Source organism: Dendrobium catenatum, unplaced genomic scaffold (genome assembly GCF_001605985.2).
Source record: "Dendrobium catenatum unplaced genomic scaffold, ASM160598v2 fragScaff_scaffold_716, whole genome shotgun sequence".
Lineage (NCBI taxonomy): Eukaryota > Viridiplantae > Streptophyta > Magnoliopsida > Asparagales > Orchidaceae > Dendrobium > Dendrobium catenatum.
In genome coordinates, this window is record NW_021319178.1 from 15,347,654 (window position 1) to 15,373,987 (window position 26,334).

The 26,334-nt window shown below is 35.6% G+C and overlaps 1 protein-coding gene across 1 annotated transcript; it reads right to left on the reverse strand.

Annotated features, from left to right (window-relative positions):
* Window positions 1-110: 110 nt before the first annotated feature.
* On the reverse strand, window positions 111-26,328 carry LOC110103733 (probable protein S-acyltransferase 19). Its single transcript, XM_020832549.2, has 9 exons — window positions 25,990-26,328; window positions 21,837-21,950; window positions 21,311-21,727; window positions 18,610-18,678; window positions 18,448-18,519; window positions 18,211-18,339; window positions 12,369-12,449; window positions 12,090-12,287; window positions 111-1,543 (listed from the first exon to the last, which is right to left on the reverse strand). The coding sequence occupies exons 1-9, from the start codon at window positions 26,032-26,034 to the stop codon at window positions 575-577; spliced, it is 2,094 nt and encodes a 697-aa protein (XP_020688208.1). The 5' UTR covers window positions 26,035-26,328; the 3' UTR covers window positions 111-574.
* Window positions 26,329-26,334: the final 6 nt, after the last annotated feature.

The window sequence follows — 26,334 nt, forward strand, 5'->3', positions numbered from 1 at the left end:
TAAAGACTTGTTGCTGTAACTTCAAAATTCCGACTTTTTCCATGGCAGTCTTCTACTGTACTAAAGCATTTCTGAAGTAGAATAACCAGGAACTCACATTAAGCCAGTCATTTACTTAAAAAAAAAATACACTAATTAATATGACGAACAAAAGTACAAAACCAATTCTAAAACGAAGAAGATAAAGCAGCCTCTCCATCTAATATTGAAAAATTGGTTGACCACAGATTCCTCTAGCTACTGAACATTCCGTTATTGGATTCAGGTAAAAAATTTACGTGGAAGGATTTGTTTTACATCAGCATGAAAAGCTTTTGAACTGTAAAAGTAGTTCTCTCAGAAATTTAGGATGAAACCAACGAAACCTCCATTGTTGACCACAAAGTATATTCTTCATGATCAATCTGTAACTTCTGCTCTTCAGCTTTTGACATTTCTCTTTTTGATTTCCTAATTGAGAATCTAAAATCTGCAACTCTAAAGACACCCTGCTTCAACATAATAGGAGCGTCCAAGCTCCAGTGTCATCACATTAGAAGCAGAACTCCTGGAATCCTCAGAAGCTGTCTAGAAATTACTTGGAATTAGAAGGATTCCTTTGATTAGCTCCAGGAGTGAAAACTGGAAATCGATCAACAGTCCCCCTATCTCCTCGAATGTCACGATAAACATTAGAATCTCTCCTAAAACCGCCCTCATTTCTTTGTCCTTCCCTAGCTGTGTTAGTAAGAAGTGGACCGCCAAAAAATATTGACTGTCCTGTATATGTTAGCCTCTCCTGTTGCTGTGAGGGACCAACCGATGATGAAGAAGAGTTTGACTGATTGGTCCTTCTTCCATAACCTCCAACTTCAGCTGAAGGATTTGTTGTAGGAACTCTACTTCTATATGGAACTTCATTGCTTTCAGGCCTAGTTGATGGTAGAACGGAAACATACCTGCCAGCTTCTTGATCCCACACAACTGAACTCCTCCTGCTTTCCCTGACAATTGAAGTGGCAGATTGAAACAATGGATTGCTAGGTTGTATAGTTGGGATATTGGATGGTTGGGTAATTTGGAGAGACCCTCTTGGCATGTTTGGCCTCGCAGGATTTGGCGGTTGCATCGGTAGCGGGCTCAAAGCATAAGGTTCATGGATGTGTAGAGGACTGCTAAGGCTACTAGCTGTTTGGGTGCCACTCTCATAGTCATCCTTGCTTGCAATGCTTTGTGGGTAAGAGTTTCTTAGAGGTGAGTGTCTAGGATCAGTTTTTGGTTCTTTGTTGGGGCCATAATCGATACTCATACTGCTTCTCACACTAGCATTACTACTGGACTCGGTTTCTGGGATTTGGCGACCTTCTATTGGTCTTAGAACTGATGAAGAAGCCCTGGCTTTTGCAGCTGCTTTCATGGCTTCATTTGAATCCAACTTTGCAAGTTTCCAGGCACTAAGTTTGACTGGCTTCTTGGACCTGATTGCTTTGTCGATGTAACCAGCTGAATCAGGGTCAACTGTGGAAGGTACCATTCCAGGTTCGAGATGTGGAATTACCTCATCCTGTTGAGGTAAATACAAGAAGTAAATAATAGTACTTCTCATACATTTATTGAGGTAGAAATAGCAGTTAGTTCCAAAGCCTTTTGGAATGAATATATGCAGAAGCTTATCAAAGTGGCAGGAAAAATGGACGCAAGACTTAAAACTGAAAGTAAATTTCATAAAACAACTATACTAACGAAGTAAAACATGCACTAATATCTTGGCCAAGGCCCTCAACATGATGAATGGAAATTGGCCGCTACAAGACTCGTTAGATAGAATGAAGCAAGCTGACATGCTAGGAAAGAAACTCAAGTTCTCAAGTGCTCATAGACCCACATAAATAGCGGACAATGATGCATGCATGACAGCAGAGCTCAGAGAAATAGTATTAGGAATATAGATTAAATACAACTGTTTGAAATCACTTTGGAGGGCAAAAATTTGAAAATAGCAAATTTTAAGAATAAAAAAAAAAATAATAGCCTGATGACATCAAAATAAACAATTAGGGAAGATGCTATTCACTCTCACGGTTCACGGTTACTGATCTGTTCACTCATAAGGTACTTTATTATAAAAAATATTAGAAAAGAAAAAAAAAAAACTTCCAAAATTAATGCAAAAGATGATAAATTTTCTAAAATTTGGAACAACTTGGGATCAGTAGTTCTTCAAACAAAGATGATGTTAGCTTCTTAGGTGATGGTATTCTACCACGTTTTGGTTTGATCCATGCATAATAACTCTAAAAAAAAAATAAAAAAAACTCTACTTTGCAGAGACTTTCCTAATCTCTTTCAAATTTTTCGAAGAAATTAATTGTTGTTTGGAAGCTATCAAAAAAGGTTTAATTCATCTGCTTTCTGTTAAAGAATTTTCAGATGATGAAGACATGTCCTTTAGTTCTGTATGTCTTCTTTATCATCTATTGCTTGCTTATGTTCATAACGAAAAACTCATAGATTTAATGAAAATAACACATTTACTCTAAGGGGCCCTTGTGGTTGGCGTTTAAGTCAAGCTTAATTCCGTAAGCACTAATAAAAACGCATTTTGACATCCCTTTAAGCCTGGCTTGTCTCCAATAATCAGCTTAAGCCAACCAAAAGATAAGTTGGATTGATAGCAAGCTTAAGCTCATCTCTTGTGATATTTCAGCGAATTTAAATTAAATCAAATTTAAAATTCACTAAAAAATTCATCATCATTAAATATATAATCGTAATAAATCTTATTTTCTCATAAGCTTATCTTTACAAAAGAATTAAACTTATCATTTCATAATTAAACAAATTTAAAAGCAAATCTAGCATTCATTAAAATAAAGGACAAATTATGTACAAACCACCCAAATCCTAGTTAATCATATATTTCCCTAAGTTTAACCGTTCAAAATAATTAGCTTATAATCTCATAATTAGAAAATTTTAAATTAAAATAAATTTAACGTCCATCAAATCAAAGAAAATATACATGTGCTACCCAAAAATTTCATATTTAGATATGGAAACCCAAATAAAAAAAAGTGACAAGCAAATCAAGTATTTGTATGCTTCACAATCAAATTATTATGAATTTAACGAAAGAAAAATATGGGCTGTAGTTTTGTTGCGCTCATTGAGAATAGTACTTGGGTGTTAGCATTATAAATAGGAAACACAAAAAATTACCCAAAAATAATTTTAATAATCACTATGTTTTATCATAATTAAATTCTCCTAATAAGTAAATCAACTCATACTAATGCAACAATTATAGAAATATGATGAGTTAAGAAAATGAGTTTATGCCAAAATACACCTAAATAATTCTATCAAATTATCTCAGCTTACAATAACTAATCTTCTTCAACAACCAAATGACTTTTTACCCTGCTTAAGGCCAAGTTTAGCATCACTTGACTTGGCTTATCTTAGCCTAGCTTAAGCGCTAACCAAGCATCCCCTAAGACCCTTTAAAAGAAAAACTTTTGGTGTTGCTAGTTATATAGAATAAATTACAAAGCAAAAGATATCTAATAACAAAGTTGGGCTTGTGATATTAAATGTTGCCTTAACATGACAGATGAATTTGTTAGACATGTTTTTCTCATTCTCTAGTGCAAATAATGTTGTGGTTTTGCTAAAATCATTAAAAAAAAAAACTAAAGCCCAAAATAATCCCTCGACTATTAGTCAATGCCCAATTTCATCATAGGCTTTCATAATACTCTAATTTAGTCCCCCGACTATTAAAAAAATCTCAATTTGGTCAAATGACCAAAAGTAACCATTAAAGTTAACCCTAACAGTTAAATGTGTTGGTATTTTGGGTATTAGAGTGTATGTGAGATTATATTATTATTTTTATATATTTTATTATTTATTGTATTAAAATAAATATAAAAATTATAATGAAAGTTAACTACATTTATTAATTATTCACTATTGTTATTTAATTGATTAACTTCTATTATAATTTTTATATTTATTTTAATATGATAAATAACAAATAATATATTTTTAATATGATAAATTACAAATAATATAAAAAAATAATATAATCTCACATACACCATAATCCCAAAATGTCCTAAATTTTAACTGTTGGAATTAATTTTAACTGTTAGTTTAGGCATGGGGACCAAATTGTGACATTTTCTAATAGTCGAAGGATTAAATTGGGTCATATATGAAAGACTTGATGAAATTGGACATTTACTAATAGTTAGGGGACTATTTTGAGCTTTTACTCTTAAAAAAAATTCTAATTTAATTGATGATATCTAATACAAATTGAAGAACAAAATGAAATGCTCCATTAGAAAACATTTTTGGTGCCCCATTATTTATTTTCATTTATACAAAGTCAATAGCGTAATAGTCCAAGACCCATAACATAGTGCTCATCCTGTGTTATTTGCATGGAAAAAATGTAAAAAGAGAAATAATGTGTTTAATGCACTGTGTGCGCTATAGCGCATAGTGCAGATGGTTGATTTATTTATTTAAATTACTTATATAAAAAAGACTTTTGGAATTAAATATAATATAATGAGAGTATTTTTGTTGCTAAGTCTAGCTCTCAAGCAAATGTATTTATTATTTATCTAACAGAAGAAAAATGGTAGTTTTTTTGGAAACTGAAATCTTTACCATCTTTACAAGTAGGTTTTAGCCTATAATGTTCAAATACTGTGTATGATAATCTATCAAGTAGAGCTTACAAAATGTTGGAGTAGCTCCAGAGGCAAATAAGATTGGAGAGAAAGCATCGGCTTAGATGATTTGGTCACATAAAGCATCGAACTACTATTCGCTCAGGAAAAGACGACGCTACGGCACGAGCCTCACTTTCGCAAGCTTTAGATGTACCTTTTTTCTCCGAGGTAGATTAGAATTTAAATTAACCAGATTGCCCCCGATGCTTGGCATCAAGGCTTACTTAGTTATGAGGTTCCACTTCCTATGAGCTCAAGCCCTCATAGTTAATTACTCTTCCTAACGCATAGAAGAGAACTCTCGATTAAAGATGAATCCATATTTGAACATGCAACATTTTTAATTTTGGTTGTGGGGGGATGGAGGTAAACTCGATCAAGATCCTAACATTTAATTTAGTTTGAAATTTATAACTTCATTTAGAAGTTACCAAGTTGTTTGATTAGATTTGGGGTCAGGGCTTACAACTTTTCTTAAAAGTAGCCCGTGTAGCGGGTCTTCGAAGTAGCCTGTATGTTCGGGTCTTACGACCTCTATTAGAGGTGGCTCGTGAGTTTAAAAGGTTGAGTCTCACTGCTTTCATTGAAAGTAGCTCGTAGGGTTTAAAAGGTTAGGTCTTACTACTTTCATTGAAAGTAGCCCGTATAACGGGTTTTATGGCTTTGTTTAGAAGTAGTCCGTTGATGGGTCTTACGACCTAGCCCTTTAAGCTAAATAACCCGTTTGCGGGGTTTAGGGTTCGGTTACTTTTACCTAGATATTTTTCCTGAAGTCAGACTTACGACCTCTATTAAAAGTTGCCAAATGAACTTTAGGTGTTTACTACTTCACTTAGTAGATTTTACTTGGTGAAATAGTTATAAAAATATAATTCACTACTTCTATTAGAAGTGACATATAGGGCTTAGATTAGTGAGAAAATAGTTTTACACACTTCAATGCCTCAACACCAGCGTTAGCGTCTTTTTTTACCTACAGTAGTAGATTTACTTATTTGTTTCGTATCTATTTGTTTTAGTACGTGCTTGTTTTAGTACCAGTTATGTTCTTTCCAATACTAGTTTTGATTTATCAGTACTAGTTTATTTTACGAGTACCAATTTTGTTTTATCAGTACCAGGCTGACTTTTGTCTACTTGTTTGCACGTTTTCGTAGCTAGCAATTGCAGGAGCTAGAGCTTGCAGTTGCTGAGTTTATCAGGAGTTGGAGCTTGCCAGGAGATGGAGGGGATTAATTTTAGGATTTTTGGAGCTTTCTTTTTGTTTAATGTTTTCTTTAGTTTTAAGAGTTTAGTTAGTTTGTGTGAATTGTTTTAGGTTTATTAGTGTGAACATTGTTCTTGATGTTTAACTTAAAAAGGGATGTCAAGTTCTTGTGGCAAATTTCTTAGCTTTTCGTGGCAATTTTGACAGCCTCCCAGCATCCCCTCCCCGCGAAAGGGGTTGGGAGGGCACTTGCCCACGAAATAGGTATTCTGAGCACATGCTTGTAATTCAGTGTCTTCCCAACATTTCAGCATCCTTTTACTGCCCCCTTTCCCTTGAGAGGTTGGGGAGAACATTTTCCCTTTAGGTTCACTCGACCGAATCTGATCGACGGTCAAGGGCTTTGGGGGACATATCAACCTCAGAATCGTCTTCGAGTCTTCAACTGATGATTGTGACACCTTTTTCCTTTATTATTATTATTATTATTATTATTATACATTTCATATATATGCAAATTTTCCCTTCTCACACTCACTCGCAAATTCAAAACACAGAGGATCGAGCGTGAGTTCCAACACAAGAGGCAGATGCGCAAGATTTTGGGAGGGCTAGGAGGTGTTGTACACAGTCGCCGCTCTTGCTGCTCGGGACGATACTGCCGAGTGAGGCGCAGTCGAGTTCCTGCCTTAGGATGGTGCTGCCTGTGAGAGTATTGTGTCATAAGAGCACAAAGAGATCGAGAGTCGAGGTGCGTTTGGTTCTCTGAGAGTTCGAATGCCTGTGTCCTTTCATTGTTTGCCATGTGTGGGAGTTTTTTGCCGTGATGTTGTGAGATCGTGTGTGAGTGGAAGCGAGAGGAAGCCGCATGGGTTCCGTGCGGCAGATTAGGCTAAAGGGTAGCATGAGATGGGTGTGGGTAGGGGTGTCAATATTGGACCCGACCCGAAAACCCGAAATGGGTCGGGTTCGGGTTTAATAATTCGACCCGTTTCAAAAATCGGGTCGGGTTCGGGTTGACAATTGACCCGTTTTTTACCCGGGAACCCGAGATTGACCCGTTTTTTACCCGTTCTTGACCCGAAAAAAGGAGTTTGACCCGTTTTTGGACCCAAAAACTAGTATTTTTTTGTTCGAATCGGGTCATTCGGGTGGGGTCGGGTTGACTCGGACCCGAAGCGGGTTGGGTTCGGGTCCGGAAAACCGACCCGTTTACAGAAACGGGTTGGGTTCGGGTTGACCCGAATAGTACCGAGTCAGTTTCGGGTTTGACCCGAACCCGACCCATGCCCGAAATTGACACCCCTAGGTGTGGGTAGGACTGATCGGTTAGAGGTCAACACCTCCCAATGATCCGGTTAGAAAAGTAGATGTATTAGACCCGGTCTATGACTAATTATAAAGCAAAATAACAAAGACATGTATGTCTAACACATGTGGAAGAAGGGAGCATCAATGATCACCCATTGAGCTCTACAAAAAAGATTTAGAAAAGCTAAAGAATTTGTTAGCATTAATGGAAAAATATCTATAATAGGTGCTTGTACTCTTGCATTCTCAAGTATTACATCTGCTTCTCATGCTTTAAAGCCTCAAAGATGTATATTTCTATCTCCTAGATCATTAATTCAAGAGTTCTAGGTAATATGATCAACTCCCAAGAATTTATTTCATATACTCATTATTCTAGTAATAAAAAAATAACCATTAGTTATGGATCCTTAACAGTGGCCTAAACAAATGCCTCACTCAAAACTATCCTCCATGTACCTATATTATTTACCACTTGTTAATTATTCAAAATTGACTAAAGATTGTAAGTGCAACAATGATTAATCCTTCATATTTGTCTTTCAAGCACAGGGCACGAGAAGAGCAATTAAACTTGCTCAAGAAAGGAAAGGTCTCTATATCTTAGGAATCCAATAGTCAAAAAAGCTCCATACAACCTTCAATATTATATCTTCCTTCAAAAGTCTGGGCACAAAAAAAATCTTGCTTCAACACTACTACTTAGTCACCCATCCTTTATTGTTCTCAATACTATGTTTCCTTCATATTCAAAGAAATCAATATTAAAGAATTTTATTGTGATATTTATGAATATGCAAAACACGTCAATTTTGCAATAACAAACATAACAAACTTTATTACTCTATCTCAAATCCACAATAACATATGGGGATCCTCCTCCTAGGGGTGTCAATTTTTGACACGACCTGAAACCCGACCCGAACTCAACCCAGAAAAATCCGGATTAGGGTCAACCCAGACCTGAAACAGGTCGGATTCGGGTTCAACAAATCAACCCATTTTAAAAATCGGGTCAGGTTTAGGTTGACCCAGCAACCCGAACCCGACCCGAAATTGAATCGAAATTGACACGAAAACTCGTATTTGACCCGAAAACCTGAGATTGACCCGTTTTTTTTACCTATTTTGGACCCGAAAATCGAAGATTGACCCAATTTTTTGACCCGAAAACTAGCAATTTTGGGTCAACCCCGGGTCATTCGTGTCGGGTCGGGTTGAACCGAACTCGAATCAGGTCAGGTTCGGGTCCGAAAACCTGACCCATTTTTAAAAACGGGTCGGATTTGGGTTGACCCGAATAGTGTCGTGTCAGTTCCGGGTTCGACCCGAACCCGACCCGTTGACCCAAATTGACACCCCTACATCCTCCATAGCTAACATCTCACGGGCTTGATAGTTTGTATCTTTTATATATCGATGATTGTGCTTGTGTGCCATGGATCTTCAACTAAAAACAAAAAATGATATATCATCTTTCCCGCCTTTTATAATATGATCAAAAATCAATTTGATGCTGAAAAAAATTGAGTTAGATCTGACAATGCCAATGACTAATTTAAGCACTCTATCCGTTCATATTTCCGATCAAAAAATAATACATGAGTCATCTCATGCGCATGAATCCCAACAAAATAGAGTGGCTAAATGAAATAACAACTATTTATATGTTACAAGGGCTCTCTTTTTTCAAAAGAATATTTCAAAAAAGTAACGGGGGAAGTTATTTTAATAGCTGCTCACATAACAAACCAGTTACCTATAAGGATTCTTGAGTTCAAAAGTCATCTATAAGACTTAGTCAAGTTTTTTCCTCCCTTCAACATCTTAAATAATCTTATTCTCAAAATATTTGGCAGCATTATCTCATTTCATGCACATTCTCAAATAAAGCTAAGCTTGATCCATGGGCTATTAATTATCTTCCTGAATATTGTCCCACACGTAAGGGTACAAATGTTATTACCCGCTCAAAACCTGTATATGCAATAATATCACCTTAAGAAAATAACACTACTTTATCAATAGTTAACCTCAGAAAAAATATCATTCACAAATGATAAACATCATTTTTTCTCCTGGATTGCCTTCATTGCATTCATCCCAGCAAGCAACTTTATTCCATAATAAACTTCTACCCAAATCGAGCCTATATATCAAAACCATTTTTTTCTCTCCCATTATAGTTTGAATTAAGAAGAAATGCATCAATCCTTTAATCTATGTAACATTCAATTGAATCAATTTCTCACTAAATCCACTATGATAACTATTAAACCTTCACCTAAAAGGAGAATTAGTAATAAAAGTACAAGAATATCCACTGAAGATCCTCTATATTTATTTTTATCATACATAAATCTTTCTCATAATCACCAAATCTTCTTTGCTAGCTTGTATACTACTTTATCCCTAGGACAATCTCTGAGGCATTACATAATGAGAATTAGAACAATGATCTGAAGTTGAAAAATGGAAGCACTTAAAAAATATAAACATAAAAATTGATAAAGTTACTATAAGAAGAAAAAACAAAAAATCAATGGAATGTCGATAAGTCTTTAAAGTAAACTAAAAATAAGATGGTTCACTAAAAAGGTATAAAGGTAGATTGGTTGTCAAATACTACATTCAAATATTTGATATTGACTACATTGAAACCTTTGCTTAGGTTGCTAAAATCAACACTATTTGAGTTTTTTTTTTTATCATTAGCATCTAGTATGGACCGAAAAATCAACTCAAAGTTAAAATTGCTTCTTATATGGTGACTTGGATGAGGTAGTGCATAAGGAGATAATACCAAAATTTGGTTCAAATATAGAACAAAATGTGTAAGCTAAAAAAGTCAATTAATAGGTTGAAGTAGGGATGTCAATAAATGACTCGACTAAACAAACCAACCCAAATCCGACTAAAAATTTTTTGGTTTCATTGACTCGATTAATTTTCAAGTCATGTTAGGGTCGACAAAAAAATTCGAAATTGACCTAATTATTATTGGGGTTTGGATTAAACATGTCATGTTCATATTGAAAAAGATATATTCAAATTAAACATGTCACATTTGGATGAAACGAATCATATTGATCTTAAAAATTGCATGATCTATATGATAAATGGGCCAAACGACAGACTCGGATTAGTCAGATTTGGGTCAAAAAAATTAATCTGCATGATAAATGGATTGGGTTTGGGTTGTGCATATTCAATTCGTGTCAATTTCAGGCAGACCCGAACCCAACTTGCCAATTAGAATTGACACCCCTAGATTACAATAATCTTGAAGAGCCTAGTTCAGAAGGTTCACCAAAATAATGTTCAACATAAAATATACATAAAGTCAATGAGACTAAACATTATTTACAAAGCATATTATTCAAAGAATTATGCAAGCTAAAGTATTTTCTTAGCATTGGGGTTGCACACTCTTAGCAGAAAATCTTTACATCACAAAAAAATACAAATAGACTCATTGAAAGCTATATGTAAGTTGGGAAGCAAACTTATCAAGAGTCCTATGAAGTTCAATTATCAATTTAGAGATCCTTCGAAAATAAGAGCAACAAAACATCTCCAATTAAAACTTGTGGGAAGACTTATCAATTTATCTACTTATCACTTATTAAACCCGACATTTCCTAAATTGTTAATATTGTTAGTCAATACATGCACAATCCTAAAGAAGAGTATCTTAGGATAATGTAAGAGATTCTATTTAAATTTGCAGAGAGCCCCGCACAAAAGAATGATATTACAAAAGGGTAAGGATCTGATTCTTAACATATACACTAATGCAGTTTATGGGGTTCTATGATTGACCGGAGATCAACTTTAGGATATTGCACATTCTTAAGAGGCAATCATATTGACTTGCAGGATTTAAAAATAAAATATGATAGTTAGATCTACTGAAAAAGCTGAATCTATATCTATAGCATTGAGAATCTGCAAATTGCTACTACTAAAAATTATCCTAAACGATATAAAGATTGAATGAAAAAATCCTATGGGATTTTATTATGATAACTAGCCAGCCATCAATATTGCACGTAATCTCATACAATATGACCAAATAGTATATTGAAGTTATGAAGGGAAAGCTTGACAGTGTACTAACTTGTACTCCATTCATAATCACACGTGAATAATCTGTCGACATACTCACCAAAAAATTATCAAGGGCAACCTTTCAAAAATTATCAGACAAGCTTGAAATGGATGATAGCAATTCATTCACTTAAAAGGGTGTAAAAATATCCTTAGATTCCCAATCAAGCGTGGGACCTACATAGCCTTTAATCCACCTTTATATTTCACTCACAATAGGCTTAGACTATGACCTCTTAGCCTCCTCCTACGTTGTTAACTCAATCTAAGCCTTCCTGGATCCAAAGCATCTGCACCAGCCTCCTCCCTGCCTCCTCACAGATTCGTGGGTTCCATGCAGCCACATCACAAATCGATGGGAGCTACTCACTTGTACAAGAAAACATCTATGAGCAATTCTATTATAATTATTATGTAATTAATTCCTTTTAGTCTATGATTTTATATGTTTTATATTAGAATCTTTTTTAGGATTATACAAATTCTGCACAAGTGTTGAAAGGAAATAAACTTAACTATTCTCCAATTCTAGTCAGAAAAATAATAAAAATACTCATTCACCACAATTTCAAAGAAATCTAAATAAAATACACCTATGCACTGAAATTATGCATGAAAAAATAATTGAAGTGCTTATTCATTGAACTTTCAAAAGAAATCTAAAAAAATGCACCAATGCAAGGTGAATAATTCACTATTACATGAAAAAAGCAAGGTTTGCTAGCATAGCATACCTGTTGATCAACAAAAACCCTTGGTGGAGTGCACCATACGCCTTTATACTGCAGGCCTAGCGAGCTTCCACCACTAAAACCAGTTGTTGCTGAATTAGTTGGAGAATAAAGAGCATTCTGGCCTTCTTCATCCACTGATGCTGGAGGTGCCTCACTCATAGCTCTCATTGCCACGACATACTCATAGGTAGTAATCCCCTACACAGATAGGAGGAAAAAATTGGAACGGAGTAATTGATACCAACTGTGAGTAAAAATATATGTTTCTTGAGACCTGACCTTCTTTATAAGTATCATGTGGAAAAAGAATAGTTCTCCCAATGGCACACAAGCCAATAATGAAACAGCAGTACATACTGCCTGCATTTACGAAGCTCCATGTCAAACTAATAGTAAGGGCAATCCTCTGAATGAAAAAGGAAGAGAATGAAAAGGGAAGAGAATCTTAAAGTCCAAAAAAGAATTTGTTAGTATAATAACCACGAAACAATAAATAAATAAAAAGCGATGCCAGTAGCAATAGTATCATGGTTTAGAAAATTCAAAGGTAATAAGGCAATATAAATGACAAGGTGAAAACCAGGCAATATAAAATAACAAGGTATGCGATCGGTAAGATTTTGATAATGTCGGACGAGTGTAACAGCAGTTACTACTTAGATGCTCCACCTAAGAAAATTAAAAAAAAAAAAAAAAGCACTGAAGAGATGTATCAAGAATTGAAAAAAAGATGCACAAGATTTATAGATTTATTGAATCCATCAAAACAACAGTAGTAACATCTTAATTACGAAGATAGAGCATACACAAGCTTCTAAGAGATTCTAGTACCAGCATACTTTCTGTTTCTACATCACTTAATAAAATAGAGCACTAATATAAGCAATAGAGGCGGCACTGAAAGTCAAATTAAGAGGCCCAATGACTACTAATAACATTCTCTTAATAAGCAAATGAAAATCAATTTTTCATTCTATCAAGGACTCCGGTGAGGGACTGATGGCTGCACCATTAGTGCAAGATTTTCAGGCCAAGTCATTTTAACTTTGACCTGATAATTTAAGTTTGACTTGGGAATCATCCTTGACCACTTCATTCTATTAAGAATTGAATGTGCTGTGAAGTTTAGCTTGCAAATCTTTATTAGCCACTTTTAACAAGTTTTCTAAGTTTTGCAACTTTTCCTTCAAACGCCTTTCATGTTGATTCTAGCCACCTGCCATTCTGTGCCCATTTTGTTCCCTCATATTCACATCTAAATCACAAATATTTTTTGCCACTAATCCTATTCCATAACTGAACTGACTGGATGCGATGAAAATGGCGGACAATGAATGTGGTGTCGTGCAAGATAAGTTTAAGATGGCCTGACATGCATTGTGCATATAAAAAATCACTCATATTGTTGTTTGTTACAAAAATAGACTGAGAAAAGGATCAAAATGATCCACTGGCTCTTTATGAAGAACCAAAATTATCCTCAAATATTTTAAATGATCATTTTGATCTCTCAAATCTTTAAAATATCATAATAAAGAAATTTATTTTAGAAAATAACAATAATTAAGTTGTGAATTTTTTAGTAAAAGATTAGTAGCTAATAAATATATACATAGAGAGAGAATGCGCATAAATTTTATAAATACACGGGAGATTTTATTTAATTAAATTATTATAAGTAATAAATAAATTCTTTTGAAATAAATTAAAATTTGAAAATAAAAAGGATATTTTACTAAAAAGAGACATCATTAAATATATTATGTCAAAAATAAAATTTTATCTGTGACAGCTAAAAAGTCGCTTTTAATTTTCCCGACAAATAATTTTCATCATAATTGTTAAGGGAAAAATGTTAACCCTCAATTACATGTAATGACATTAATTGTTATTATAAATATTACGGGCTAGAATATTGGCTGCGGTCATGAGCGGAACCAGCTCCAATTTTGAGGGGGACAATTTTAATATAAAAATAATTAAATATTAAAAATATTATGTAATATATATAATATTATGAAAAGTTGTTTTAAAATTTTTTAGCTTTATATTTGATCTAAAAATTTTTTTTAGCTTCCAAATGCAAACTAAATGCCTATCAAGATCTTCATTTTTAGCCACAAAAAAAAGCAAAATATATATATATATATATATTGCAAGAACATGAAACAAATATATATAATTGATATTCTTAATCAACTCCTTTTTTGTGCACTAATTAACTCACTTTCAAAAGGTAATTCTAAACTAAAGTTATTGCATAGAAATATGAGCCTTCATTACTACCTATTGTCATAGCAATTAAAAAATAGAGAATATAGATACATTGGGAGAAGATAAAGCAAAAAATGCAATGTATGGATGAAATGAATCAAGCAATGACAAGTAGGGGCAAAAAAGCTTTTTAGGGGTGCAAAATTAATTTTTTAGGAGGGGCAAAATGGATTTTTTACCCTCCTTTAAGTTAAAAAATTATTTTTTGAGGGGGGGCAATTGCCCCCCCTAAGTTACATAGGGTTCCGCCCTTGTAGCAAACCAACCTCCCTCACTAACACCTAGATTGATGATCCAACTAAGTCCACTATTGCTAGCTCCTTGCACCACAACCCAAACACAATCTTTTGATCTCTCTATCCTTTATTGTAATGGCTAACAAGAGAAGATACTGCTACTTTCATAATATTCATTTAAGTAGTTCATCACCTTTGCTTGGACATAAAAAAAAAAAAATCATCTAAGTTACTTCTTTTGATTAAGTGAATGCTTGAATACCTTGGAGCTAAGATGATCACAATATAGTTTTACTCTAACAGTGCTTATTGTGTATCCAGTGGTCATGGGATGGTCTCTATTAGACCGGTCCAGTGGACCAGTCCAGCCGGTCCACGCGGGACCGGCCCAGACGTGAACAGGGCGTAATTTTTCTGCCAGCTGGGATGTCACGCGAGCCGCATGTTGTGCGGGAGCTAAATAGGAAAGAATTTTGGGGGAATTAACATGGAAATTTGAATGTATGGATTGTTTAGGGAATTCATTTTGATTTGTATGCATTAAATAGTTTGTTTTCCTAGGGTTAGGGCATCTTGAATTTGGTTGAAATTTGAGATCTCTTAGATTTAGGTTTTCTTTGAGCTCTAGCGGCGTCTAGAGATTTGGGAGAGATCGATCCTCCTCTCGAATAGAGGATCAAGTGTATCTTGCTATTTTCCGTTTCGCTTTCATCAAGTAATGCAAATTATCTACTGTTTTTTGGTGAATTTGTACGGATTTTTTGTGAAGATTCTCGCTGTTTCAAAAGATTGATAGGAAATACTTGTGATCTACAAGTGTTTCCTATCAAATTGGTATCAGAACAAGTCGTGGGACCGGTGGAGGGCTATTTTCGGCTAATTTCAGCGGCGATTTTTTGCCCGGAAGGAAGGGAGATTGCTGTTTTTTGGAGTTCCAAATTTTGATTTTTTTTGTTTTTACAAACTTCGGATTGTGATGGCGGCCAAAAAAGTGAATTCTCTGGAGGAAAGGCTTGAAGGTGAAATGAATCAAATCAAAACGACGGTGGAGGAAAGGGTTTCTTCCATGGAAGGGCAAGTTGCCGATCTACGGGACATGATGAAAAAGATGTTAGAAATTAAAAACCAAACGGCGGCTTCGGTGGCGAAAAGAATGGAAGGAAAAAGTACGAATTCTAAAATTCATAGGGAGGAAGATGAGGTGGAAATCATGGAAGGAGAAGGAAGAAGACCCCATCTGGAGCCTGTCCAGAGGGAAGAAAAGCGAGGTGGATACGGGGAATGCCAGGAGGGATACTACGGTCGCCGAGGTGCTGATTTTGAAGAAAGAAAGAGGGATTTCGAAGGGGGTGGGGGCTATGTCAAAGCAAGGAAAGACCGGGAAACATGGGGCGCACCTAGCACTTGGGAGAGGGGAAACTATGGAAGGATCAGGGGAAATGGTGGCGACCAGAAGGTGAGGAAGTTGAAGATGCTCATATTTGAAGGAGAAGACGCGTATGGGTGGATTTACAAGGTAGAGCGTTACTTTGCCGTCAATGGGTTGACGGAGGAGGAGAAGCTGACAGCAGCGAGATTGTGCTTGGAGGGGAAAGCCCTGTCGTGGTTTCAGTAGAGAGATCAGAGGAGGCCGATTAGGAACTGGAGAGAATTCAAAGACTGTATAAAAGAGCATTTCCAAACTGATCAGGAAGGAGACTTCTATGAGCAGTTCTTTGCTCTGACACAGGAGGGATCAGTAGCAGATTACCAAGAGCAGTTTGGTACCTAGCCAGCAGGGTGGAGCGACTCTCAGATACAGTATTGGAGGGAAATTTTATGAAAGGGATGAAGGCGGAGATCCGAGAAGCAGTGAAGGTTTTGAAGCCCCGTGACTTAGGGGAGGCCATGAAGTTGGTCAAGCTGGTGGAAAATCAGAAGAATCTAGAGAAGGGAGCTAGGAGCAACAGCTCTAGAAGATCTTACAGGACGACGACAACTCTTCTAGCACCCAAGGGGCCTGCATCAGGCAACATTAATGAGACCACCAGGGAGAAGCCAATAGGAGGAGGGAGTGGAGAAAATTTCAAGAGGCTGACAGAGAAGGAGATGCAGGAGAGGAGGGCAAAGGGGTTGTTTTCAGGTGCGAGGAGAAATATATGCCAGGACATCCGTGCAAGGACCAAACTCTTCAGGTTCTCACCGTCTGTGATGATGACGAAACTGAGGAGGGAGGTGGGGAGGAGTAAGAGGAAGAGAGAGAGAGAGGAGAAGTTGCATTTGGATATGGCCAAGGTTCCCTTGAATTCAATAGTAGGGTTCACCTCGAATCATATGATGAAGGTGAAGGGGGAGATAGCAGGCATGGAGATGGTTATTTTGATTTACAGTGGGGCTACCCATAATTTCATTTTCACTCAGGTTGTCAATCGACTGAGAGTGAAATTGGTGGACACCGATTATTATGAGGTGATGATGGGTACAGGGAAGGTGGAGAAAGGCCAGGGGATCTGTAGAGGAGTGGTGCTGACCATCCAGGGGATTTAGGTAAGGGAAGATTTTCTCCCACTATAGTTAGGAAGTATTGATGTCATCCTGGAAATGAAATGGTTGCAAACATTGGGGGAAACCAAGGACAATTGGGGAGCACTCATGATGGATGAAAGAAAGGTAGTTATAAGAGGAGATGTAGGTCTATCCAAAGCCATTGTATCACTTAAGACCATGGTTAGGAGCCTACAAGAGGTGGGGGAAGCTTATTGGGTGGGACTACACAAGCTGAATGTGATCATAATAGAGGAGGGAGGGGATGTTTCTCTTTCAGGGCAACCCCTACTTTAGCAATTTGGTAAGGATTTTCTGCCACCTCAAGGATGGCCACCTCCATCGGAACACGAGCATATCTCCACCTTGAGGACAAGATAAATCTTCGGGACGGGAGTGTTGTTAGACCGGTACATTGGACCAGTCCAGCCGGTCCACGCGGGACCGGCCCAGACGCAAACATGGAGGAATTTTTCTGCCCGCTAGGATGCCGCGCGAGCTGCATGCCGTGCGGGAGCCAAATAGAAAAGAATTTTGGGGGAATTAAGAGGGAAATTTGAATGTAGGGATTGTTTAGGGAATTCCTTTTGATTTGTATGCATTAAATAGTTTGTTTTCCTAGGGTTGGGGCATCTTGAATTTGGCTGAAATTTGAGATCTCTTAGATTTAGGTTTTCTTTAGGCTCTAGCGGCGTCTAGAGATTTGGGAGAGATCGATCCTCCTCTCGAATAGAGGATCAAGTGTATCTTGCTAGTTTCCGTTTCGCTTTCATCAAGTAATGCAAATTATTTACTATTTTTTGGTGATTTTGTGCGGATTTTTGTGAAAATTCTCGCTGTTTTAGAAGATTGATAGGAAATACTTGTCATCTACAAGTGTTTCCTATCAGTCTCTTTGAAAAAACTTCAAAATCAAGCAAGGATGTTAAGTTGGTAGGGGTTAAAAATTTCTTTTTCAGATAATATAAAATTTTGTAGTTTATACACCTGTAAATGACCAAAAAAAGAACTGTGGTCTACAAAGAAAATGGATGACAAGCTATGTGAAACATACAAAACATCCATAAGAGAATTCAGAAGAGACGTACCACAACAGCAGCAAATGGAGCACGAGAAAAACCATTCCCAAGTTTATCCACAATGCTCCTTTCCGTGCTCTTCTTATCAACAAAGCAAAGCACAAGAACAGCAACACCTACTCCAAACTCGATTATAAGCTATATAAACATAAACAGACAAAAAAATTAGTTGAGTAAAAACTAGTTAACAGCTTAATGCAGTAAATTGTGGATAAAGTTCAATAAAACATGCAACTAAACACATACCCAAACAAGACCTGTGGCCATAAGAGATATAAATGTTATATAATTCTTCTTCCCCACACAATTATTTAGCCACTGTGACAGATGTACAAAGAGCAAGATAATGGCTAAATATTATTGTAGGCCTTTAAGAAGAAAAACATCTAGTTCTAAGAAAATAATCACCCGGCAGTGATGATCGAATCCATCAACACATTTATCACAACTTCTGCAATGCTTGCTAAATTTGCACACCTGAAAAGTAAAAGAAAAATGTAATGTGAGAGAGAGAATAAATACTGCCATGATTTACTTTCTGCAGCTCAATCAGCATTAAAGTTTAAGAGAAACTTTAAAAACAAAACACTAAAGTGAATCAGCTACTGATCCCACCGTAATAAAATGATCATTGAGCATGCTTCTTATGTTAAAAGAAAAGAGCACAAGTTTTTATTTATTTATTTTTTTTTTTAGGGGTATTTAGTAAACAATGGTCTGTTTTGCAAGCTGAAACAGGATAGTTTTATAAATATTAAATCACGTGTGAAGAAAGGAACAGGATAAATGAAGAAAAAGCCTGAAACAATTAGAGGGCGGGGAAGCAAAAAAAGTCATGTGCACATGAAGGGTGGGAGAGCAACAGAGGCAAATTGCATTACACTCACATAAGAGATTCTTTTAGATAATAATCTAAATTAGATGCAAATAGGTGACTCATAATCATCATCAAAATCATAGCCTCATCCCTACAATGGGACATGCCTAACAAATCTAAACTTTTTGAAACTCTTGCTACCTTTAAAGGTGACCAATTTGTGAGTCATTTGTACTGGATTAATCGTGGAGAAAACATTTTTCCCTAAAAAATGGCCACACATCATCATCATTTTTCGGCCACCGGCCCACCATAAATTGATCCCTATGCAGCTATGCCTCCTCAAAAGTATTGCGCCTCATATAGAACTTCAATTGGAAAGTAGTAATTTGTGACATTGGGATGCTCTCGAGCAGCAAAAATGGACACCAAGATTGTACCCTATTTGTCAAGGCTTTTCACTGGCTATAATTTGGATCCTTAAAATTTCTCAAAATTGTTCAAAATAATAAAAAAAATTAGAATTTCAAATCGTTACTACATTGGGTTCACGGCATCCACATCCTCGAATTTATATCTTTCATTCATTGAATGGAGACTTCCTTGATCGCTAGCCGCCACTAAGCCAAAATCAAACCACTAACGCTAGCCGTCATCACACCAACACTGAAGAATTCTCTAGTTACTTCCTGCGATGAACCATGAAGTTGAAGGTGACGATTGAATGCCAAAGTTGCAAGTCTCCAAAGTCAGTTCATGGAAGAAAGAGTTTGACGAGGATGATTCTTTAGTGTTGTCTCTCTTTATAGGAAAAGATATTTGAATTTGGTGGATTTAGAACATAATTATGTTAAAAGCGAGGAGGTGAAGGATGACAAAGTTTTGAGGCAAGGTTGAGCAAAAGGTAGCAGGGAATATGCAGCTTAGCAGGTTGAAATGAATCTACAACATGGGTTGTTAGTGAAGTCCAATAAGGATGGAGGTATAAGTCCAATACGGATGGTATCAATCACAAGGTAAGGCATAAGTGATGCCTGTGGATACATGATTACAGCCCAAATAGAATATATTGCAAACAAAAAAGCCAAAAAAGTGGAGATAGAATGATCATTCTCCCTTATAAGTTCATTTTAATCACACATTAAGGTGACTCGTTTCCATGTCACATAAGCCACCATTTCCTTGTTGTGCGGGAGAGGGTGTTTTCCTTTCCACCATTTTGATGATAGAGAATTAGGTTCAATCTTGTATTTAAAAATGATGAAAAAAACTATAGGGAATGAGTTGTATATTCCCCTCCTAAGAAGAGAAAAAGACTAAAATTTACAGATATGAGGCAAAGGAACATGACCTATATGACACAAGAATATCTCAAGTCTTAGAAAAAAAAAAGATATATGCATTAGAAACCACTAAATATGTTTAGTATATATAAATATATATAGAGTGAAGTGGACACACACAGATAGGCACAAATCAAAAATATTATGCACAAATCAAACATATTATCAGAAATACAAACATAAACATAGTCATTGAATCCATATTTGCATATCAAATTAATAAGAATAAAGAAAAGAAATAATAACTAGAACAATTCCAATATAGAAAAATGATATATCATAAATTATCATAACTGGTTTCAACAGTTGAAAAGTATGAAATACTTTAAATATTTTCAATTGGAATGCCATATGTGATCGACCTACCAGCTAGCATTGTTTTTTTTTTAAATTTAAGTTTGAACATTCAACATGCACATATAAATAGCATCTAGGGAAGCTTGAAGCATTCACGAGAACATGACATCAAAAGGCATACTTTCAGAAATATTGATGCTTCGTAGAATGAAATCATAAGAAATTACATATTTAATTTCAAAGTCCGGCGATGCAACCAAGCGAGCTGCATCTATTAAAGCATAGTGGCGGAAGGCTAGGATAGAGATTTCTAAAGTGGCACCTATTAAAAGCATAGTGGAGGAAGGCTAGGATAGAGATTTCTAAAGTTTCCATGAGCCCCACCCGAACCCCATCGATCTAGGTTGACCTAAGCTAGGTCAGAGTTAGAAAGGTCAGCCCATTACATGGTCGGCTCATCAATGAGATAGCATCTGATGCAAATTATTCCACAAAAGAACGTGTTTCTAACATTATATTGAAATTGTGCAGTATGCCAAAACGTAATCAAAAGTATTTATGAGAACTTTATTGGAGAGACTTTTACTAGCATAAGTTGCATTTCTCAAGATCTCTTCAGTCAAGTTAAATGAATATAATATAGATGCAATACCTCTGCATTGCACAACGTACAAAACAAGGCATCCTCGCCCCCTTGTTGCTCAGAGACATCATCTTTGCGACAATCTTCTTTTGCAAATATCACACAGATAAAGCCTCCCAAGAAGAAGCGCCAATTTGGTCTTTTAGTTTTAGTTACAGGGCCCACTGGAATATTTACATTTGGATCTCCTCCAGATGAAACTTGGCCATCAGGATTGCCATCTAATGGGCTTCTACATGTAGAAGAAGGTGGGGAAGAATGTAATCCTCTAGCACTATTTCCCAGGTGAGTTGGCAAGTTTATGCTTTGCACCCTGGGATCATTGCTTGGTCCATTGATGATCCCACTATCAAACTTTGCCATAATTCCTGGATCTGCCGGATTGATACGCGTACAACGGACATAAAGAATAAAAACTCCAATGACCTGAAATAGTATAATCAGCAAAAAGATACACAATATGCCATCAGTAACAGGCAAATAGGATCATATAAGGTATGGTACCACAAACTTATTAGTTTGGCAAGTCGCATACCACAGGAGTGTAGATGCCGATAGCAACATATTCCAAGATTTGCTTTCCCAAAAAGGGTGCGAAGAAGGCATAGAATGCAACAACCAGGAGAAAAAATACTGTGATAGCAATGACCTATAAGGAATAAAAAAAACTGAATGAATTGTGAAATCATAGAATAACCAAATAGTTCATTAAAAGAGACCTGAGCATATAAAAAGATTTAAAGAGGATGTCCCAGTCAAAAGTAAATGATTAGAATGTTAAAAGGCAGGGGAAGAAGATTCATTGAGGAAAAAAGAATGACTCCATTAGAGCCTATGGGCCAATTGTTAAGGAGGAATTTTGGTATAATTCATTGTGAGTTTCCATTTTTCTACAGTTCTTGGTGTACAATTTATACCCAAATTAATTCATAGTTTTGATATCTTGCAAGAACTTATATGTATAAGGAGTTGGTGCTACTAACTTTTGTTTTGCTAAATGAGATATGAACCCAAATTTGAAGAGTTATAAGTGATATTAGAATAGCGCGTTTCATTTAAAATTTTCAAACCAAGCGGATGCCAAGCAATTGTACAAAAAGTATTTCGCTCCAGCATTTAAGAACAAATACAATTTTTAAGATTGCATTTTTATAGGGAAGTTAAACTTATTAGTTATATAATAAAATTATGGGAGAGCAATGGAGCATAAGCTAAGAAAAATTAGGCCAATATCAAAGAATCAATTGAATTTTATGGAAGGAAGGCATATCATTGATATGGTTTGAAGATAATGTAGTTAATGAAAAAAATATAAAGAGAGCAAAAAATAGATCTCCAAGTTATCTTTTCTAATATTAAGAAGGCATACAATTGGATACAATAAGAATTAAGTCTACTTAAGGAAAGAAGGTGCTTGGCAAAGTTATGTTGAATTTATTAAATCAATCCATGCTGATATATTGATTGGTGTTAAAAGTAATTGTGAAGTGGCAAAGAAGCTCCTAAACAAAATTTGTTTGCATCAATGATCAACATTAAGATTTTATATTTTGTAAGGGATTTACATATATACCACAAAATTCTTATGCATTTATATATCTAACACTTAAATTTTTCATATTTACTTATATAGAACTATCATGTCTAAATCATATCAAAAGATATGCATGAAAATATGTATTTTACTTAAACTAATTTAATATTAATGATATTTTTATGTGATTTAAAATTTTGAATGTTATAACTAAATATAAAGATTTAAGTGTTAGATATCTAAATACATAAGAATTTGATGGTATGCTTATAAATCCCCCTGACGTCAGGCTAAGCTAGTTTCATAAGCACCTTATGTTAAAACATAGCGAAATGGCCTCTGGCTTTACATTTTGTTTGTTAGCCACAAGAACTAACCATTAACATGCTGTCTATTATTAGCTATTAAGGTAGCTGTCTTGAGGGTATAAAAAAATGGAAAAATCTTGGAAGAGAAAGTTGGTTATTTTTTTAAAGAGAATATATTGAAATGAGTTTGGAATCATTCTTTCCATTATCCTGAATGTTATCTTCATGTGGTAATTTTCAAATTTCCTGTTAGAAGCTGCCATGTTGTGGGAAGAATGGGCCCAATTGAACTCACTGAACGGCTGCACATTGTCAAATGCATCTTCGAATACAAGGGCATTCCAACATTGGGGGAAATTAGCACAATCAAATTTAAAGAGAATGTGTTGTTGTAGTGAGAAAAAAACCTGAATGAACATGAATCTGAGAAGCACAGTTTGTAATTGCGCAATACCAAGTGCACCTCAGCGCAATTCATATGCAAAACACCTCAAGCATTTAATTTGAGGTGTAGGCCTCAATTTCACTTTGGCATGTCTCACCCACAGTACTAAGGCGTAGGACTATATATATATATATACACTTAAAACCTTAAAACCTAAATACCCAACCCCACCTCAGCCGAACATTTCATAATATAAAATAGGACAATATAATAAAGGAGAATATCCTCGATAATGAGAAAGCATAAAAATGATATTAAATAATGTAGATTCCAAGCATATCTTGGGATCCCACTCTGGGCTTCATGCACCATAACCAATCCAATAAGCATAAGTTTATGATTAAAGGCCAATTACTAGTAGATCTTCACCATACTTATTTTCCAATTATTCCAACTATGGCAATCATTCCTAAACTCATCATGCCAATATCATTATGATCTTTAAATAAAATACAATAAGTAGTAATGTAGTATATCCAAGCATGAGTAACAAATTTTGATATATCTCTACGAAGAAGGCATGCAATTTTGATGCTGAAATCAACAAAATATTAAAAAACATATCTGGTTCCCACATTTTTTTGTATGAATAAGAACCTGAATAAATGGCTTCAAGAAGTTAACATGATTTTATAGTAGTTTTACATGTCAAGTGGATAATAACAATCTAGGCTTCAGATAGCCAATATTATCAGAGAGATGAAATATGAATGTTAGATTATAAGTAGAGCCCCTGACATCATAAATGTTACATTAAATAGATTGGTGCTTTCAGTAATTAATCCCTGCTCATCGCAAATGGAATGAAAACACAAGCAGGTATAGAATATGAAAAAATATATAAACCCTAAGAAGATAATGTTAGTTAACCAAATAATGATAAAAAGTATGTGCCACAAAGTCAATCATGAGAAGGTGGGATGATAAATTAGCATCTTAAAGTGAAAAGAAACTTTGAAAAAGGCCAATATACAAACAAAAGCTGTGATTTTTTTTTTTTTTTTTGCAAAGAGCTCACTATACAATTCATGTTTGAGGTTGTAAATAAGTGATAATGCAAAATGAGGGAAGTCCAAAACTTAACCAATTTTCATCACCAAAAACTCATTTACAGCTTAAATTGAAGGTAGTTATCCATGAAACATTTTATTATAGTTAAAGTGAACAGAATTATTCCTTAAGTGCACAAGTTCATAGCTACAAAAAAAGAAGAACTATTATAATAGTGGAGCTAGAAAAATAACATGAAGGTATTGAAAGAAGAAAAAAAAATCTTTTCAGAATGAATGACATAAATAATATTCAAAAAGTCAAAAAATAGTAATACCTAGAGACTCAAAATTTAGCATAGGAATTATGAATTAATAAAAATAAAATTTCAACTGAGCAAATATAGGCCCCAATATTACAGTAAATAGAGGAAATTGGTAAGTCCAATCTGCTTGATATGAATTTTTTATTCATTTGTCCCTCGAACACAAGAAGTATAAAACTGTTCTGAAAGAGGCACGATAACAAAAATAGTTGGTATGAAAGGCCACTGAGCAGGGAAAATGAGCAAATAACACAGTTCATGGTGGTCCCCTGTGTTCTCAACATCATTACCATTAGTTAGAGCTTTCCTTCAACTTATTCTATTACATTTTCCTCTAAATTGTTCGGGAAAGATAGGGTTGTGTGGTGGCAATTAATCTGCATGCCCACTTGACGAATTTAACAGAATTCATATCCCAGCAAAGTTTATACGACATTAAGAAAAAGAGACGTTAAAATATAAATGCTTTGAAGAAAACCCAAAAACAATGGAAATTACAGTAGTTCTGCCCCACTAAGCTTTAAAAGCAATCCAAAAGATTGAAAAGGTTTACTAAAACTGGATAGCCAAATAAGATTCAAGTAGAGCATCAAAAGGCAAACGCACCGAATCTCATCAACAAATCGGCACAAGTAGTTGAATAGGAACGAATCCCACGGGAATAGAAGCTTGCCAAATAAGCTCAACGATAAGGGGATCGCAAATGAGTAATTATATCCAAAAAAGGAAACACAGAAACAGAAACCTCCCAAAATAACTAAAAATTACTGGTCTTTATTAGACTTGCTTTTTTCACTTAACTGACGCAGTGCAGCTCACACCGTTCGGATTAATCATAGAATACAGAAGTGCGATCAATGAAATAAACAGAAAAATTCTACACGAAAAAAACATCAAGCAACAACGCGTTTACTCTCAGAACTACACAGCCACAAAATATACAAAATCTAAAGCTGCGCTGGTGCGAGTTATTCGCAAGCAAGGAAAAACCAGAGAGCAATTTCCTCGATTCGACTCATGCAGAAATCACTCCCCGTTCAAAGATGGCATCTAAGGCACGCGTGAAGCTCTAGAGTGTTAGAGTACCTGAAAGGTGTGAGCTGGCAACTGCCAGCCATGTTTCCTCACCATGACTCCTGTTAGTTCACAGCATCAAGAAGAGGGGGAAAGAGAAAAGGGGAGCAGAGAAGAGAGGGAGAAGGTGAAATGCATCAGGTGAGTAGAGGTTGAAAAACCAAGCAAAGAGACAAAAGTTCGGGAGGAGAAAGAAACGGATTTGGCTTTATCTGGGTTGAAAACCTAGAATCCCTTCTCCGGCTCGTCTTCCATGGTAAGTAGTGCGAATGGCATGGGAGAGGAGCAAGGGGGTTAGGTTTCGATTCCAGTGATTTCTACCTGGACTCACTCGAGAGTTAAACTCCGTAACAAAGT